The sequence below is a fragment of the Budorcas taxicolor genome, chromosome 23, assembly GCF_023091745.1.
Source record: "Budorcas taxicolor isolate Tak-1 chromosome 23, Takin1.1, whole genome shotgun sequence".
NCBI lineage: Eukaryota > Metazoa > Chordata > Mammalia > Artiodactyla > Bovidae > Budorcas > Budorcas taxicolor.
In genome coordinates this window covers 49973048-49990235 of record NC_068932.1, presented here as the reverse complement: position 1 = coordinate 49990235, position 17188 = coordinate 49973048, and the positions used below count along the sequence as shown (strand labels likewise).

Below are 17188 nucleotides of genomic sequence, written 5' to 3'. Positions count from 1 at the left end.
ACTGAGCGGCTTCACTTTCACTTTTCCATCTCTGGAGAGCTGGGCGAGATGGGCTGGAGTCTGTTTCCAGCCTGCCTCAGTAACATCCTCACCAAGTTCCCTGAATATCCCAGGCTCTCCTGTTTCCATGGTCGCCTCTGACCTCCTGCTACTGTGAGTCCCTCTTCTGCACCATTAACTGACCCAAACAAGCATCTCAGCTTTTTCTTAATTCCCAACAGCAGCAACAAAAAAATCCACTTTTACGAGACATATATACAGTATAGTTGAAAAATTAAAAATCAAAAAATATTCAGAGATTACTATTTATAATGCATGAAAAGCTTTTAAAAAAGATTTTAAAAAAACTCAGCAGAAAAATGGACAAGAGATACAATCTGACAATTCATGGAAGGAATGGAAATAGATCTCAATTGTGTAACTGTAAGGAAATGCAAATTACAACATTAAAGTTGACATTAAAATAGCAACGATGAACAAGACGGAGGTTCTCAGCATGCGCAGTGAAGGTCTAGGTGAGCAGTGTCTCTGGAGCACAACCCGGGCCACGTGGAGGGGTAACGCCCAAGGCCTGAGTGACTGTCCTGAGTCTTCCAGCCATAGACATGCCTGCAGGGCAGATGGAGGGACTGTCTCTTTAATACAGCAACTTCTGTAACAGCAAAATCTGGAACCCAGTCACAGAGGGCTCGTTAAATAAATCAGTAATTCATCCAACTAAATACTGTGGAACCATCAGAAAAGGTCCAATTGAGCTATGCAAGAAAGCATAGCTTTTTAAAACATTTTTAACCGTGAAAATCCATGAAATCAGAAGGTGCTTGCTTCTTGGAAGGAAAGCTATGACAAACCTAGCCGTGTATTAAAAAGCAGAGACATCACTTTGCCAGCAAACATCTGTAAAGTCAAAGCTATGGCTTTTCCAGTAGTCATGTATAGATGTGAGAGTTGTACCATAAAGACGGCTGAGCACTAAAGAACTGATGCTTTTGAACTGTGGTGTTAGAGAAGAATCCCGAGAGTACCCTGGACAGTAAGAAGATCAAACCAGTCACTCCTACAGGAAATCAACCCTGAATGTTCATTGGAAGGACCGATGCTGAAGTTCCAATATTTTGGCCACCTGAAGCTAAGAGCTGACTCACCGGAAAAGACCTGGATGCTGGGAAAGACTGAGGGCAGGAGGAGAAGAGGGTGGCAGAGGAGGAGATAGCTGGATAGCATTAATGGACACGACTGAGCAAACTCCGGGAGACTGTGAAGGATGGAGGAGCCTGGTGCGCTGCAGTCCAGGGCGGGTCACAAAGAGTCGGACACGACTGAGCGGCTGAGCAGCAGCAGCAGCAGCTGGGTTCTGGCCCCAGAACAGCTGGGCTGGAACCCTGGCCTCGGCACCACCAGCCGTGTGTCCCGGGCCAGCGACCACACCTTCTGAGATCCACAGTGGGCATCTGTACACACAGCATCAGGAGCCCTCGCAGCTCCAGGGGCCGCATGCAGGGCGGGTGGGCAGAGGGCACGCAGAGCTCAGAAGCAAGCCTGGCACCGCACGCCTCACATCACACACTGGGGACGCAGACGGGCAGCAGCGGAACGCCACTGAGAGCAGGACGCACAGTGTGCAAGGGACTTGGGAACCGCAGCTCACACACACCAGCCCCTGAAGCAAAAGCGCCCAGAGGCACGTGAACAGGAAATGGTCTAAAACATGCCCGCACCCTGCTCAGGGTGGTCACCTCTGGGGAGGGATGACGGGAACGCTTGCTATCACTTTTTACCCCTGCGTCATTTGAGTTACTTTAAATAATGAATGCACTGCTTTGGTATTCTGAGACAAAACCAACAAATTCCAGGAAAGACGAGAGGCAACAGATAATCTCGAAACCTGCCCTGTTCTGTTCTTCCTATTGCTGGAGGCTAGCTTTAAAGCAGTCGTTCTCAAAGTGTGGTCTGTGGACCCCTGGGGGTTCCCAAGAACCTCTCTGAGGTCTACGAGGGCAAAACGATTTTCATAACACTGTGAACCCCACCTCTGCCGTCTCCACTGTGTTGTCAGCTGCATGAATGATGAAAAGCAGCAGTGGCTGGAGCTGGCGTCCAGCACACGTCATAGTCCTGCTGTTCACCTCACCCACGGCACCAAGAAAGGGAAGAAGCCAGTTTTACTCAGGAACATCCTTGACGACCTGTCAAGCGAGTCGATTTTCTCAATCCCAGTGCCTGAGTGTGAGGCTTCTCAGGGTCTGTGGTCCTACAGTCCCAGTGCCTGAGTGTGAGGCTTCTCAGGGTCTCTGTGGTCCTACAGTCCCAGTGCCTGAGTGTGAGGCTTCTCAGGGTCTGTGGTCCTCCGCGAGACATGCACGCAGTGTGTCTGCTGCGTCCCGGGTGCCGCGATGGCTCGAGGGGGAGTCCAGGTGCGGCTGCGGCGCTGCAGTCGCTGTTCACGGAGCGCGACTTAAACAGCAACGGAACAACGGCGCTTATTCAGACCTTGACATCTGGCGAAAATTTTCTTAAAAACGAACAAAGTGAGCTACTCTCTACACAGAAACTGGACAGGGTTTGCTGCTGATGATAAAATCCAAGTTTTTGAGAGAATCAGAACTCTTGCAAAGTGTTTCGACTACTACTACTTTGACAGCTTCCCACTTTTAAGACTTTTCTGATGAGATCAGTATTCATTTTCTCGATCTTGTACAATGAAATATATCAACATTTAGAAGATGTGAAGTACTCTTGCTTGGAGAATCCCAGGGATGGAGGAGCCTGTTGGGCTGCAGTCCATGGGGTTGCTAAGAGTCGGACACAACTGAGCGACTTCACTTTCACTTTTCACTTTCATGCATTGGAGAAGGAAATGGCAACCCACTCCAGCATTCTTGCCTGGAGAATCCCAGGGACGGGGGATCCTGGTGGGAGGTCGTCTATGGGGTCACACAGAGTTGGACACGACTGAAGCGACTTAGCAGCAGCAGAAGATGTGAGTGAATACCAACACATCCAAAGACTAACTTAAAGAAGCCATCACATGCCCACTTGTGTTGTGGTACTGGTACTAAAGGGGAGTATTAGGGACTCCCTTGCCGGTACAGTGGCTAAGACGCCCCACCTCCATTGCAGGGGACATACACTCAATCCCTGGTGGGGCAGCTAAGATCCTGTATGCCATGCAGCACGGTCCAAATACAAAACAAGTAAACAAACACAGTGGAAAACCCATAATCACACGAGAAGGCTATTAAATCATCCCTCCCTTTTCTAACAACATGTAAGGATGAGGCCAAATTTTCACGTATTTCAATAAAACAACTGTTAACAAACTGAATGCAGAAGCAGATCCGGGAATCCAGCTGCATCCTATTAAGCCCACACTTAAAACGCTTGCGCTGTGTAAGACAGAGGCACTGTTCTCTTTCGAGAAAGCTGTTTTTCACTAAAATATGTTAAGATGTAATAGCTTATCACAGTGAAATAGTAAATATTTTCAGTTGTCCTAATTTCCAGCACAGTAAATATTGATAGATATAACCCTCATGGTCTTCAAAAATTACTAAGAATATAAAACCAAGAGGTTTTTGAACCAAAAGGCTTTGAGAACCACTGGCTTAGCATAGGGCAGGCAACCACCACCTGAAATCAAAACCTGGCCCTGGCCGGTCGGTAGATACCGGTCCCGGCCCACGGCCCTGCCCTCGCTGCTCTGGGCTCAGGGCACTCATGCCCCTGGGGCCTGTGGCTGCTTTCCTGAGGCATAGCTGAACTGAGCAGATGAGACACAGACTGGACAGGCCTGCAAAGTCTGGAAGACTTACGCTTGGGCACTTTAAAAAGAACTGAAAACCTTCTGAGTTAGAGTAAGTCCGCATTCCCAGCCTTTACTGCTGCAGTAACGCAGCCCTAAGCATTTCGGCCTCCACCCTCACCCCATCACCACCCATTTTCCAAAGGCCAGAGTGACCTTCCAAAAAGCTGATGTTGCACCTCTCCTTGGCATCTGAAAGGTCCTCAGCACGGAACTCCAGGCGCCCCCTCCCCCCTCGGGCCCTCCGCTCCTGCCAAACCCTCCAGATCCTGCTGCCCAGAATGCACCCACCTCACCTTCTCTGATTTCCACTCCAAGCCCTCACCCTGGATGCTCTCCTTCTCCCGACACCCGGACTCCCTTTCACTCCCCACCTGAGTCTGTGTACCGGGCACATGGGTGCCTTCCCTCCACACACCCTGCCCTCAGTGTGGGGCAAGGGCCCATCTGCCGGCCAGTCCCTGTCTGAATGGAGGTTCCGAGGCGGACACTGGGTGTCTCCATCCCAACACAAGCAGCCCTTCAGGACTCCGCTGCGAACTGTGCAGCTGAACCAAGCTAGAAGTCAGCCCCCATAACACCCTTCATTCTCCCAGGCCGGCTTCCTGGAGTAAGTTATCAGGTAACAGAGTGAGTTATGGAGAAGGAAATGGCCACCCACTCCAGTATTCTTGCCTGGAGAATCCTATGGACAGAGGAGCCTGTGGGCTACAGTCTATGGGGTTGTTAAGAGTCGGACATGACTTAGCGTCCCCACCAGAGTGAGTTGTTCTCCTATGCAAGAGGGTCTCTTAAAAAAAAAAAAATCAACATTTTCCTCTCATCAAAAAGAACACAACAAATGTCCAGGGTGTGGAGAAAAGGGAGCCCCCGTGTCCTGTTGAGGGGGGCAGCCGCTGTGGAAAACAGCATGGAGGAGACTCAAAAAGCCACAGGCGGGCTCACCTCGCCGTCCGGCAATCCCACCACTGGGCACACACCTGAGAAGGACAAAGACACACATTAATGTGAAAAGATACATGCGCCCCAATGCTCACGGCAGCGTCACTACAACAGAGAAGAAATGGAAGCAACCCAGTGTCCATTCATAGGCGCACGGACAAAGACAACGTGGTGCATGCTTGCAGTGGCGATGACTTGGCCACGAAGAAGGCGGGTCTGCCGTCTGCAGCGACACAGATGGCCTTGGAGGGGACTGTGCTTAGTGAAAAGTCAGACGGTCACTGCATGTTATCATTTATACGTGGAATCCAAAAGCTACAACAAGCTAATGAATGTGACAAAATGAAGGAGTTAACAGAACAAAGTAGAGGTTACGGGGGGACCTGCGGGGGGAGTGAGAGGCACAAGCTATGCGGTGTAAGACAGCCTCAAGGGTGTACTGTGCAACCTGGGGAATACAGTGAACGTTTAGTAATGACTGTAAACGGAAAGTAACCTTTAAAAATTGTATTAAAAACTGTTTTTAAAGACACCAGCATCTTCATAGTAATCAGTTACTGTGAGCCAGTTTGCTGAAGCTCTCCCTGCATTCTCTGGAATCTAACAAGCCTGTAAGGGTCACAGGAAACAGCACCCCTGTTGTTACTCATGAGGAACAGACGGCAGGTAACCTGCCAGGTTAGCACAAAGCTAGTCAGAAAGCCGAAAGGGATTCGTACCAAAGTCTGTATCTTGATTAACACCAAGTAGAAGAGCAAGCCGAACCTGTAAGATAAAACTGGAGAACAAGCAGGACACAGCCAAGGCTAAACACCGTGACCTGCTAAGTGACAGGAAGGTCAGGCTCTGAGACAGAATACTGGGTGTGAAGAGTGGCTGGGCAGTGGTTCACTGAGATGAGATGGATCCAGTCTGAGATGCATTTAGATGGGTGAGCAGGTGTGGAGGGAGGACAGGAAGCTAACGCAGTGCAGAAATCTGCCACTTCAGTTTTTTTTTTTTTTTTTTTTTGGCCACCCCACTTGGCTTGCAGGATCTTAGTTTGCCGACCAGGGATTAAACCTGAGCCCCCAGCAGTGAAAGCCTGGAATGTCAACCACTAGACCACCAGGGAATTCCCGAGAAATTCCCCACTTTTTGAAAGCTTGCTGTATATTATTTTACTTTAACAAAAGGCCTGCGTCAGTAACCTGTCCTTGCTAACTGAAAGATACCCAAAGGTTTTCACTTTAGCAAAAAAAAAAAAAACCTTCAGCGACTGTTTTGCAGAAAGTGATCACACAGGCAGCGAACCCTGAGCAGCAGGGGCTCGGCAAGCTCCATCTCCAGGAACCACACTCAGCACCTCAGCGTCAGGCCGGCGGAGCTCTGGACTGTGACTGAGTGTCTGGGTTCCACCTTGGCTCCTCTGTGCTTCCATCAGCAACATGTGTCTTAAGCAACTGCCTCTTCCCTTCACACCACTTCAGCTTACAGAAGGCTCTGCAGATAGGATGGGCTCTGTAGACAGGCTCTTCCAGATAGGATGGCAGGGGAAACAGGTATTCTACACTGGGAAAGAAACAGGAGCCAAGAGCAAGTGAGGGGAAAGATCATTAAATAATAACAGAAAAAGAGGTCAGGCCCCATGGAAGGGACCTGGGTGACTGGAAGGGGAGGTCAGGAAAAAATAAGAAACTGCTACTTTCACGTTTAAAAATAGGTACAACCAAACCCAAACACCTTAAAATACATGAGAATTAATGAACAGCTGGACCTAACACTCCAACAACACCTTACAAGTTCAAAAGCACTGCACTGTTTTATCTCAACGAAAATCTTATTATGTGATTTCCAGATAAGCACGCTGAGGTCTAGAAAGGGCCTACAAACTTGATAAATAGCAGACACAAACTGAACCCAGAACTTCCCATCAAAACAACAGATTTTAAAAGTCAAGGGATACGATCTGCCCCTACCATGAACCCTGCGAACCTGCACCTGATTATGTAACTAGGATTGGCCCAGCTTCCTGACGGCACAGCCTGTACTGCAGACACTGACAACGAGCTGTGCTCAGCAGGCGCAGCGAATGCATCAATCTTAAGGAAACCATCTGTCTCTGATTTCCTAAAGGCAGAATCTCCTAAATGAAACTGCAAGAATGTTACCAGATTGTTTTCTTGTTTGATGGCCTTCCCTACAAGATGCTTTCCTGAAGGCTCTTTTTAGTGACACAGGTATAAATATTAAGTAAATGGGAATTCTAAAACGGAAGGTAGACACCAGACTGAAAACGATTCAAATAATCAGATAAGGTGTCCCACTGTGACTTAAAAAAAAAAAGATGAATGATAAAGACTGCATCTCTGTTTTTTTTTTCCCCCACAGGAAACAACTCACTACTCCAGAAATAATGACCTTGACTGAAAACTTATGCATTCACAAATATGGTATTTCACCCATCTCCTCTCATTTTAACGTCTGTGAAATCACATGTATCTAACAGTCAGTGAAACATACTGAACATCCCTGCTACTGATGCCCAAGTGCTCTTAATTTTTGTTATCCTTCCCCAATTTAAATGTTTCTTTCTTTCTTTTCTATGGAAACCCATTTAGGAAGGCTGGCCATACCAGATTACCCAGATACCCATATGATTTATACAACTTCCCAGACTCAAGCTTGAGTTTAGCAGATGAACCTTTAATTCTGTTAAGCACTACTTCCTCAGAAAAAGATTAATGCCTAATTCAAAGGAACAGATTAGATTATGGATTAAGAAACTGATTATACAAAAAAAAGTTTAAATCTGGGTAACAGTTAATAGAGTTTTGCCAAGAGAATGCACCGGTCATAGCAAACACCCTCTTCCAACAACACAAGAGAAGACTGCACATAGACATCACCAGATGGTCAACACCGAAATCAGACTGATTATACTCTTTGCAGCCAAAGATGGAGAAGCTCTATACAGTCAGCAAAAACAAGACTGGGAACTGACTGTGGCTCAGATCATGAACTTCTTATTGCCAAATTCAGACTTAAATTGAAGAAAGTGGGGGAAAACCACTAGACCATTCAGATATGACCTAAATCAAATCCCTTACAGTGGAGGTGAAAAATAGATTTAAGGGAGTAGATCTGATAGAGTGCCTGATGAACTATGGATGGACGTTCATATAGATAAGGGTTTGTGGCATTGTACAGGAGACAGGGATCAAGAACATTCCCAAGAAAAAGAAATGCAAAAAAGCAAAATGGCTGTCTGGGGAGGCCTTACAAATAACTGTGAAAAGAAGAGCATAGAAAAGCAAAGGAGAAAAGGAAAGATATTCCCATTTGAATGCAGAGTTCCAAAGAACAGCAAGGAGAGACAAGAAAGCCTTTCTCAGCAACAATGCAAAGAAATAGAGGAAAACAATAGAATAGGAAAGACTAGAGATCTCAAGAAAATTAGAGATACCAAGGGAACATTTCATGCAAAGATGGGCTCAATAAAGGACAGAAATGGTATGGACCTAACAGAAGCAGAAGATATTACGAAGAGGTGGCAAGAATACACAGAAGAACTGTACAAAAAGGATCTTCACGACCCAAATAATCATGATGGTGTGATCACTCACCTAGAGCCAGACATTCTGGAAGTCAAGTGGGCCTTAGGAAGCATCACTACAAACAAAGCTAGTGGAGGTGATGGAATTCCAGTTGAGCCGTTTCAAATCCTGAAAGATGATGCTGTGAAAGTGCTGCACTCAATATGCCAGCAAATCTGGAAAACTCAACAGTGGCCACAGGACTGGAAAAGGTCAGTTTTCATTCCAATCTCTAAGGAAGGCTATGCCAAAGAATGCTCAAACTACCACACAATTGCACTCATCTCACATGCTAGTAAAGGAATGCTCAAAATTCTCCAAGCCAGGGTTCAACAATACGTGAACTATGAACTTCCATATGTTCAAGCTGGTTTTAGGAAAGGCAGAGGAACCAGAGATCAAATTGCCAACATCGGCTGGATCATCAAAAAAGCAAGAGAGTTCCAGAAAAACATCTATTTCTGCTTTACTGACTATCCCAAAGCCTTTGACTTATAGATCATAACAAACTGGATCACAATAAACTGAAAATTCTGAAAGAGATGGGAATACCAGACCACCTGATTTGCCTCTTGAGAAATCTATATGCTGGTCTGGAAGCAACAGTTAGAACTGGACAGGGAACAACAGATTGGTTCCAAATTGGGAAAACAGTATGTCAAGGCTGTATATTGTCACCCTGCTTATTTAACTTCTATGCAGAGTACATCATGAGAAATGCTGGGCTGGATGAAGCAAAAGCTGGAATCAAGACTGCCGGGAGAAATATCAATAACCTCAGATATGCAGATGACACCATCCTTATGGCAGAAAGTGAAGAACTAAAGAGCCTCTTGATGAAACTGAAAAAGGTGGCTTAAAGCTCAACATTCAGAAAACTAAGATTATGGCAACCGGTTCCATCACTTCATGGCAAATAGATGGGGAAACAGTGGAAACAGTGACAGACTATTTTGGCGGGCTCCAAAATCACTGCAGATGTGACTGCAGCCATGAAATTAAAAGACGCTTACTCCTTGGAAGGAAAGTTATGACCAACCTAGAGAGCATATTAAAAAGCAGAGACATTACTTTGCCAATAAAGGTCTATCTAGTCAAGGCTATGGTTTTTTCAGTGGTCATGTACGGATGTGAAAGTTGGACTATACAGAAAGCTGAGCACTGAAGAATTGATGCTTTTGAACTGTGATGTTGGACAAGACTCTTGAGAGTCCCTTGGACTGCAAGGAGATCCAACCAGTCCATCCTAAAGGAGATTAGTCCTGGGTGTTGATTGGAAGGACTGATGTTGAAGCTGAAACTCCAATACTTTGGCCAACTGGTGTGAAGAACTAACTCATCTGAAAAGACCATGATGCTGGGAAAGATTGAAGGCGGGAGGATAAGGGGACGACAGAGGATAAGATGGTTGGATGGCATTACCAACTCAATGGACATGGGTTTGGGTTAATGCCGGGAGCTGGTGATGGGCAGGGAGGCCTGGCATGCTTCAGTCCATGGGGTCGCAAAGAGCTGGACATGACTGAGCGACTGAACTGAACCAGTTCATGACAAGCCCCTCCTCTCTTTCCCACTGTTCCTCCAGGAAATCAGGAAAAGCAGTGAACATACAGAAGCGCAGAGCCAGAGCTTCCCTGCAGGAGGGCGGCCGTGGTCCTGTGAGAGGCCATCTTGGCACCTGACATGTCTGTGTTGTGTTCTCCCAGGACTTTAGAATGGCCTCTCGGAAACCCTTGTTACTCATCTCACATCATTGTGATAGGCACCTCCTTTAAAGACATCTCATTTTCATTTTCTTTCAGAGGTCACTTTCTGCAATTCTTGCTGAGGAGATCTCTCCCGAGCTTTTGAAGGACAGGGCAATTGCAAAGCTGGGCAGCCACATCCCACAGCGGGGGCTTCATCAGTGCTGGCCACAGACGGCCGCTGACTCAGGCCAGCAGGCGTGGGCTCTGGAGCCAGCTGGCTAGCTGTAAACCCCGGCCTGGCCACCCTGCCGACCAAGTTCCCTGCCCCCGTGCCTTGGCTTCTGCGTCTACAGCTGGGAAGAGCAAGAGGCCCTCCCTCAAGGTGTGAAGGCTGCAGGAACGGACACAAGGCCCTTGCAGCAAGCTCTGGGCGTGAGAGACTCGACGACCCTGGGTTGGGTCTTCTACAGCAGGGGTCTCCACCCTCCGGGTCGTGGACCGGCACCTCCTGTCAGACCCGTGGTGGCATCAGGTTAGAAATGAAGCGCACAGTAAATCGAACACGCTTGGATCACCCTGACCCCACCCCCAACCCTGGTCTGCAGAAACACTGTTCTCCACAAAACCGGCCTTTGCTGCCAAAAAAGCTTGGGGACTCGGCTCTATAAGGTGGTGGGGTGGGGAAGGGGGCACCTAGCCCTCCAGCTTCAAGTCGAGCGCTCACTACTGGAGACGGACAAGCGAAGAACTGGAACACGTGCTGCTGCTGCTGCTGCTGAGTTCCTTCAGCGTGTCCGACTCGGTGTGACTCCATAGACGGCAGCCCACCAGGCTCCCCCGTCCCTGGGATTCTCCCGGCAAGAACACTGGCGTGGGTTGCCATTTCCTTCTCCAGTGCATGAAAGTGAAAAGCGAAAGTGAAGTTGCTCAGTCGGGTCTGACTCTTCGAGACCCCGTGGACTGCAGCCCACCAGGCTCTTCTGTCCATGGGATTTTCCGGGCTAGAGGACTGGAGTGGGGTGCCGTTGCCTTCTCCGGGTAACATGGGGGACACCTGCAAAAGACGTCTGTGCGGTGAGAGCGGCCCAAGGGAAGGGAGACTGCTGGGAGGCGGCGAGTAACACCACGTGGGAAGAATCTGCCCCAGTACCGAACAGCTTCCCAAGAGCAGTCGCTGTCTAGGGCCTAAGGACCTGGAGCAGGAGCTGACAGCTCTCCTCCCTTCCTTCTGGAAGCCTCCCCGGCTTCGTTACTGATGCTTGCTCAGCTGCTCCACCTTCAGGCTGGCCTACCACCAGGGCCAGCTTGCTGCAGGGGAAGGAGGCAGGGCCGGCCGCCAGCGACTGTCACTCACGCATCCCGGCACCAGCAGCAGACGCTGACTAGCTCGTCCTGAGTCCACCTCTATCCCTGCCTGAGGGGAGCACGACAGCTGGCCGGACCCACAAACAATACCCTGTTATTTAAAAAGAAAGAAAGCCACCATCAAATCTTGCACATTATAATACTTTCTTCAGGCGTCTCCAAAAATTAACAGTTTTAAAAACAGAAAGGAAATCAAAAGCTTCTCTCCACTGTACTGACCCTGCAGCCTTCAGAAGTCAGGGGAGCCCACGCCACCCCGTGCCTTCACGCTCACTCAGCACTGTCCGCGCTCAGCTTAGCCTCCCCTTCTCATCCCCAGCGCAGCGCAAAGCAGAATGACCTCCGGACTCTAAGGTTACCAGAGCACTCTTCAAAGGGGAGCTTGGAGTAGAACAAAACCTCAAGGAACAGAACACTCACAGCCACAAATCTGGACAAATAAAGTCACTGCGCCTCTAGTCCGGAAGTCCAAGGATCAGTGTACAATCAGTCCAGTTCAGTCCAGTCGCTCAGTCGTGTCGGACTCTTTGCGACCCCATGAACCGCAGCACGCCAGGCCTCCCTGTCCATCACCAACTTCTGGAGTTCACTCAGACTCGTGTCCATCGAGTCCGTGATGGCATCCAGCCATCTCATCCTTGGTCATCCCCTTCTCCTCCTGCCCCCAGTCCCTCCCAGCATCAGTCTTTTCCAATGAGTCAACTCTTCACATGAGGTGGCCAAAGTACTGGAGTTTCAGCTTTAGCATCATTCCTTCCAAAGAAACCCCAGGGCTGATCTCCTTCAGATGGACAGTGTACAATCACCTCCCTTAAACTACGAATCTGCCATTCTTCTGAGAAACATGTATGAGGGTCGAGACGCCAGTTCGAACCCCGTATGGAAGAACTGACTGGTTCAGGATGGAGGAAGGAGAAACAAGGCTGCTTACTGTCACCCTGTTCAACTTACACGCAGAGCACATCACGCAAAATGCCAGACCGCATGAGTTACAAGCTGGAATCAAGACTGCCAGGAGAAATATCAACAACCACAGATATTTGGACAATACCACTCTAATGGCAGAAAGGGAAGAGGAACTAAAGAGCTTCTTGATGAGTGTGAAGGAAGACAGTGAAAAAACCAATTTAAAACTCAATATTAAAAAAAACTAAGATCATGGCATCTGGTCCCATCACTTCGTGGCAAATAGAAGGGGAAAAGGTGGAAGCAGTGACAGACTTCCTCTTCTAAAATCACCGCAGCTGGTGACTGTGGCCATGTAGAGTAGAAAGCGACTGCTTCTTGGCAGGAAAGCTGCGGCAAATCCAGACGGTGTGTTAAAAAGCAGAGGTACCACTTTGCCAGCAAAGACCCGTCTAGTCAGCGCTACGGTCTTTCCATTAGTCATGTATGGAAAGGACAGGAGGACAATAAAGGCAAAGCACCGAAGAACTGGCGCTTTAGAATCTAGTGCTGGAGAAGTTTCTCGAGAGCAAGGAGATCAAACCAGTCAGTCTCGAAAGAAATCAACTCGAATACTCTTTGGAAGGGCTGAAGCAGAACCTTCAACACGTTGGCCACCTGATGCGAACAGCTGACTCACTGGAAAAGACCCTGATGCTGGGAAAGACGGAAGGCAGAGGAGAAGAGGGCGACAGAGGGTGAGATGGTTGGATGGCATCACCAATTCCCTGGACATGAACTTGGGCAGACTCTGGGAGACGGTGAGGGACAGAGAAGCCGAGCGTACTCTGAACAACAACAATCAACATTTCTTCACCAAGGTTGAGTCTGGGCACAACCAGCTTCAGGACCGACTTGGCTTCTTAATTCTGGTTGCTTAACAATCATGCCATTTTACTCTTTCTTCCTTTCTCATGGACTTTCAAGATAATGACACAATTTAAACAGTGTCACACCTATTTGATAAAATGACGAGTGTTATCAATGTTAACCCTGAAGGATCACTAAAACCGAAGTATTATGTGGAATAAAACAGAAAGCTTTGAATACATACAACAACCAAAAATTACCACAAAGTGATCTAAGAAAATAGATAACTCAAAATATCAAACTTTTAGATATATTCAAAATTTTAGTTAAAGTAGGGATTTAAAATTGGGAAAAAAGTCTGAGTTTAGTTCAGAGAACAAAATATTTTTGTCAAGATGTTTAAAAGTAAAAATACCATTTTCAGAGTATAACATCAACACTTAAAACAGACCGTTTTAGTTAGACTTAAATTTTAATTCACTCAGGTTATCAACTAAACCTTCTTATAAAAAGGGAAGAAACCAGAATTAAGACAGACAGTAAGCCCTGCCACCTCTCTAGCCATAAACAAACAGGTTTTGCTTTACTCCCAAAAGCAATTTTCAGTAAGCTGAAGTTACCCAAAGAGGAAAAGGAGTACGTCAAGGCTGTATATTGTCACCCTGCTTACTTAACTTCTATGCAGAGTACATCATGAGAAATTCTGGGCTGGAAGAAGCACAAGCTGAAATCAAGATTGCTGGGAGAAATATCAATAACCTCAGATATGCAGATGACACCACCCTTATGGTAAAAAGTGAAGAGGAACTAAAAAGCCTCTTGATGAAAGTGAAAGAGGAGAGCGAAAAAGTTGGCTTAAAGCTCAACATTCAGAAAACTAAGATCACGGCATCTGGTCCCATCAGTTCATGGGAAATAGATGGGGAAACAGTGGAACCAGTGTCAGACTTTATTTTTTGGGCTCCGAAATCACTGCAGATGGTGATTCCAGCCATGAAATTAAAAGACGCTTACTCCTTGGAAGAAAAGTTATGACCAACCTAGACAGCATATTCAAAAGGAGAGACATTACTTTGCCAACAAAGATCTGTCTAGTCAAGGCTATGGTTTTTCCTGTGGTCATGTATGGATGTGAAAGTTGGACTGTGAAGAAAGCTGAACACCGAAGAATTGATGCTTTTGAACTGTGGTGTTGGAGAAGACTCTTGAGAGTCCCTTGGACTGCAAGGAGATCCAACCAGTCCATTCTAAAGGAGATCAGTGCTGGGTGTTCTTTGGAAGGACTGATGCTAAAGATGAAATTCTAATACTTTGGCCACCTCATGCGAAGAGTTGACTCACTGGAAAAGACTCTGATGATGGGAGGGATTGGGGGCAGGAGGAGAAGGGGACGACAGAGGATGAGATGGTTGGATGGCATCACTGACTCGATGGACACGAGTTTGGGTCAACTCCAGAAGTTGGTGATGGACAGGGAGGCCTGGCGTGCCAAGATTCATGGGGTCGAAAAGAGTCGGACAGAACTGAGCAACTGAACTGAACTGAAGTTACTCATTTGAGACTGCAAATGAAAAATGTGTTAACTGAATACAAAGAAACAATTCTATCTCAAATGATATACATCTGCACAAATGTCCCAAGCATAGTTTTACCTGCTTAGTAATCTGGGCACTGTTTCGCTCCCAGGCCAAGGGTGTCCAGAAGTCATTCTACCAGGGAGAGGTGCAGAGTGAAGAAGGGTGCAGCCAAAGGTCATGGGAGGGGGCGAGGTGGAGGAAAGGGGGCGGACAGCTGAACAAAGGCTGTTAGTTCCTCGGGGCAAAGAAGGTATACTTCATGGGAAGACAAACACTTTTGAAAGAGAAAGAGAAGCTTAAAGGCTGGACTATAAAGAAAGCTGAGCGCTGAATTGATGCTTTTGAACTGTGGTATTGGAGAAGACTCCCTTGGACCGCAAGGAGATCCAACCAGTTCATCCTAAAGAAGATCAGTCCTGAAGCTCCAGCATCGATGCGAAGAAACGATTCATCTGAAAAGACCCTGGGAAAGATTGAAGGCGGGAGGAGAAGGGGACGACCGAGGATGAGGTGGTTGGATGGCATCACCGACTGGATGGACATGAGTTTGAGCAAGCTCCGGGAGTTGGTGATGGACAGGGAGGCCTGCGTGCTGCAGTCCATGGGGTCCCAAAACGTCGGACACGACTGAGCGACTGAACTGAACTGAAGGGTCCCTAGTTGAGTAGCGTGATCACACACAACACAGCCACTACACTACAAACCGCGCCCCCCGCGCACCAGGGGAGGGTCTGAGCCGACACACAAGGCGGCGGGAAGCGCCCTGCGCCCTACAGCTCTGCGCCGCGCCTTCGGGGAAGGCCGCCCGGCTTCAAGTGACCCGTAAGGAGCAGCAGCGCGGCCTGCAGTCGGCACTTTCCGCCGCACCACTGGAGGAGGCACGGCCAGGAAGCCGGAGCGAGCGGGCCAGCGCAGGCGGCAGCCACCCGCAGCGGGGAGAGCCGGGGTCCGCTCGGGCTCCGAGGCTGGCCTTGGGCTCCTCAGGTCACCCCGGGGCCGCCGCCCGCCACGTCCTGTCCACGGCACCGCGGCTAGTCGCTGCCGCCCGCCGGGCAGCCGCCGGCCCCGGCTCCCGCGGGAACACCGGGCGCTCGGCGCACGGTCCCCGCCCGCGCCCCTCAGGCGCTCGCGTCCCCGCGCAGCGGGGAGCCCCAGCCGCCGGGGTCGCCGCGCCGCCGCCGTCGCTCGAGCACCTCAGCCCGGCCGCCGCCGCCGCCGCGGGACTGTGTCCCTCTCCGCAATGGCGCCCAGCGCGGCGACGTCATCGCCCCGCCTCCTCAGGCCCCGGGCGGGGGCGGGTCCGCCGGGAGGCTCGCCCGCGCGGGGCGGGGCTCACCGCCGCCAGGGCCGCGGGCGCTCCGACTGCGCCTGCGCGCGCCGCGCCCCGCCCCGCGCGGGGAGGAGTCAGGGCCGCCGCGCGCGCCGCCGCCGCGGGCCTGGCGCCGCCCGGAAGGTCCGCCGCGCGGCTGCCGCTGGCCCTGCGCCCCGCCGGGCAGCCTTGGAGGCCGCGAGACGGTCCCGGGCCCGCCTGGCCCACTTGGGGCCTCCCTCACCCGAGGGCATCTTGCCGGCCCGCTGACTCTGGCCGTACGCGCCCCCGGCTCCGGCGACCGCGGTCGGTGTCCGCCTTTGACGGCAGCCTGGTCTGCCTGGGTTCCTTCAGCCTCCGCGCCCCCGTCCGTGTACGATCTTGGGGAAGTGGTGTTGCAGTGCAGTGTGGCCCAGCCTGCCTTCATTCGTGGCTGTGTTTTCTGTGGGCTGCGCAGAGATCATTCATTTGTGGGGTTTATGTGTTCGAAGTCATAACTTTCAGTGATACTGTAAAGCTGGTGGTGACCGCGTGTCCCACTAGAAGATGGCCCTCCTACATCAGGAACTGCTGCTGCTGCTAAGTCGCTTCAGTCGTGTCCGACTCTCTGCGACCCCATAGACGGCAGCCCACCAGGCTCCCCCGTCCCTGGGCCTCTCCAGGCAAGAACACTGGAGTGGGTTGTCATTTCCTTCTCTGATGCATAAAAGTGAAAAATGAAATGGCAGTCGCTTAGTCGTGTCCAACTCTTCACAACCCCATGGACGGCAGCCCACCAGGCTCCTCCATCCATGGGATTTTCCAGGCAAGAGTACTGGAGTGGGGTCCCATTGTCTTCTCCGACATCAGGAACATTTGTCCACAAATAGAGCTTTTTGATTCGCTCAGGCTGTGTGCCACACTGCTCATGGCCCAGAAGGCTGGAGGGTAAACAGCAAATGCCTGCCCTCAGGGAGCGCACGTCTTGGTTTGAGTGAGTGAAGTTCCCTCAGTCGTGTCCCACTCTTTGTGACCCCATGGACTACACAGTCCATGGAATTCTCCAGGCCAGAATACTGGAGTGAGTATCCTTTCCCTTCTCCAGGGGATCTTCCCAACCCAGGGATCAAACCCAGGTTTCCCGCATTGCGGGCAGATTCTCTACCAGCTGAGCCATCAGGGAAGCCCAAGAATAC

The 17188-nt window shown here is 49.7% G+C and overlaps 1 protein-coding gene across 1 annotated transcript in view; it reads left to right on the top strand.

Annotated features, from left to right (window-relative positions):
- The first annotated feature begins 472 nt into the window (after positions 1-472).
- Positions 473-17188, top strand: part of LOC128067780 (nascent polypeptide-associated complex subunit alpha, muscle-specific form-like) — a 55252-nt gene continuing 38536 nt past the window's right edge. The window contains exons 1-2 of the mRNA XM_052660837.1: positions 473-515; positions 15428-16386. Of these exons, the coding sequence (XP_052516797.1) occupies positions 473-515; positions 15428-16386 (1002 nt within the window). The remainder of the gene's footprint in view (positions 516-15427; positions 16387-17188) is intronic.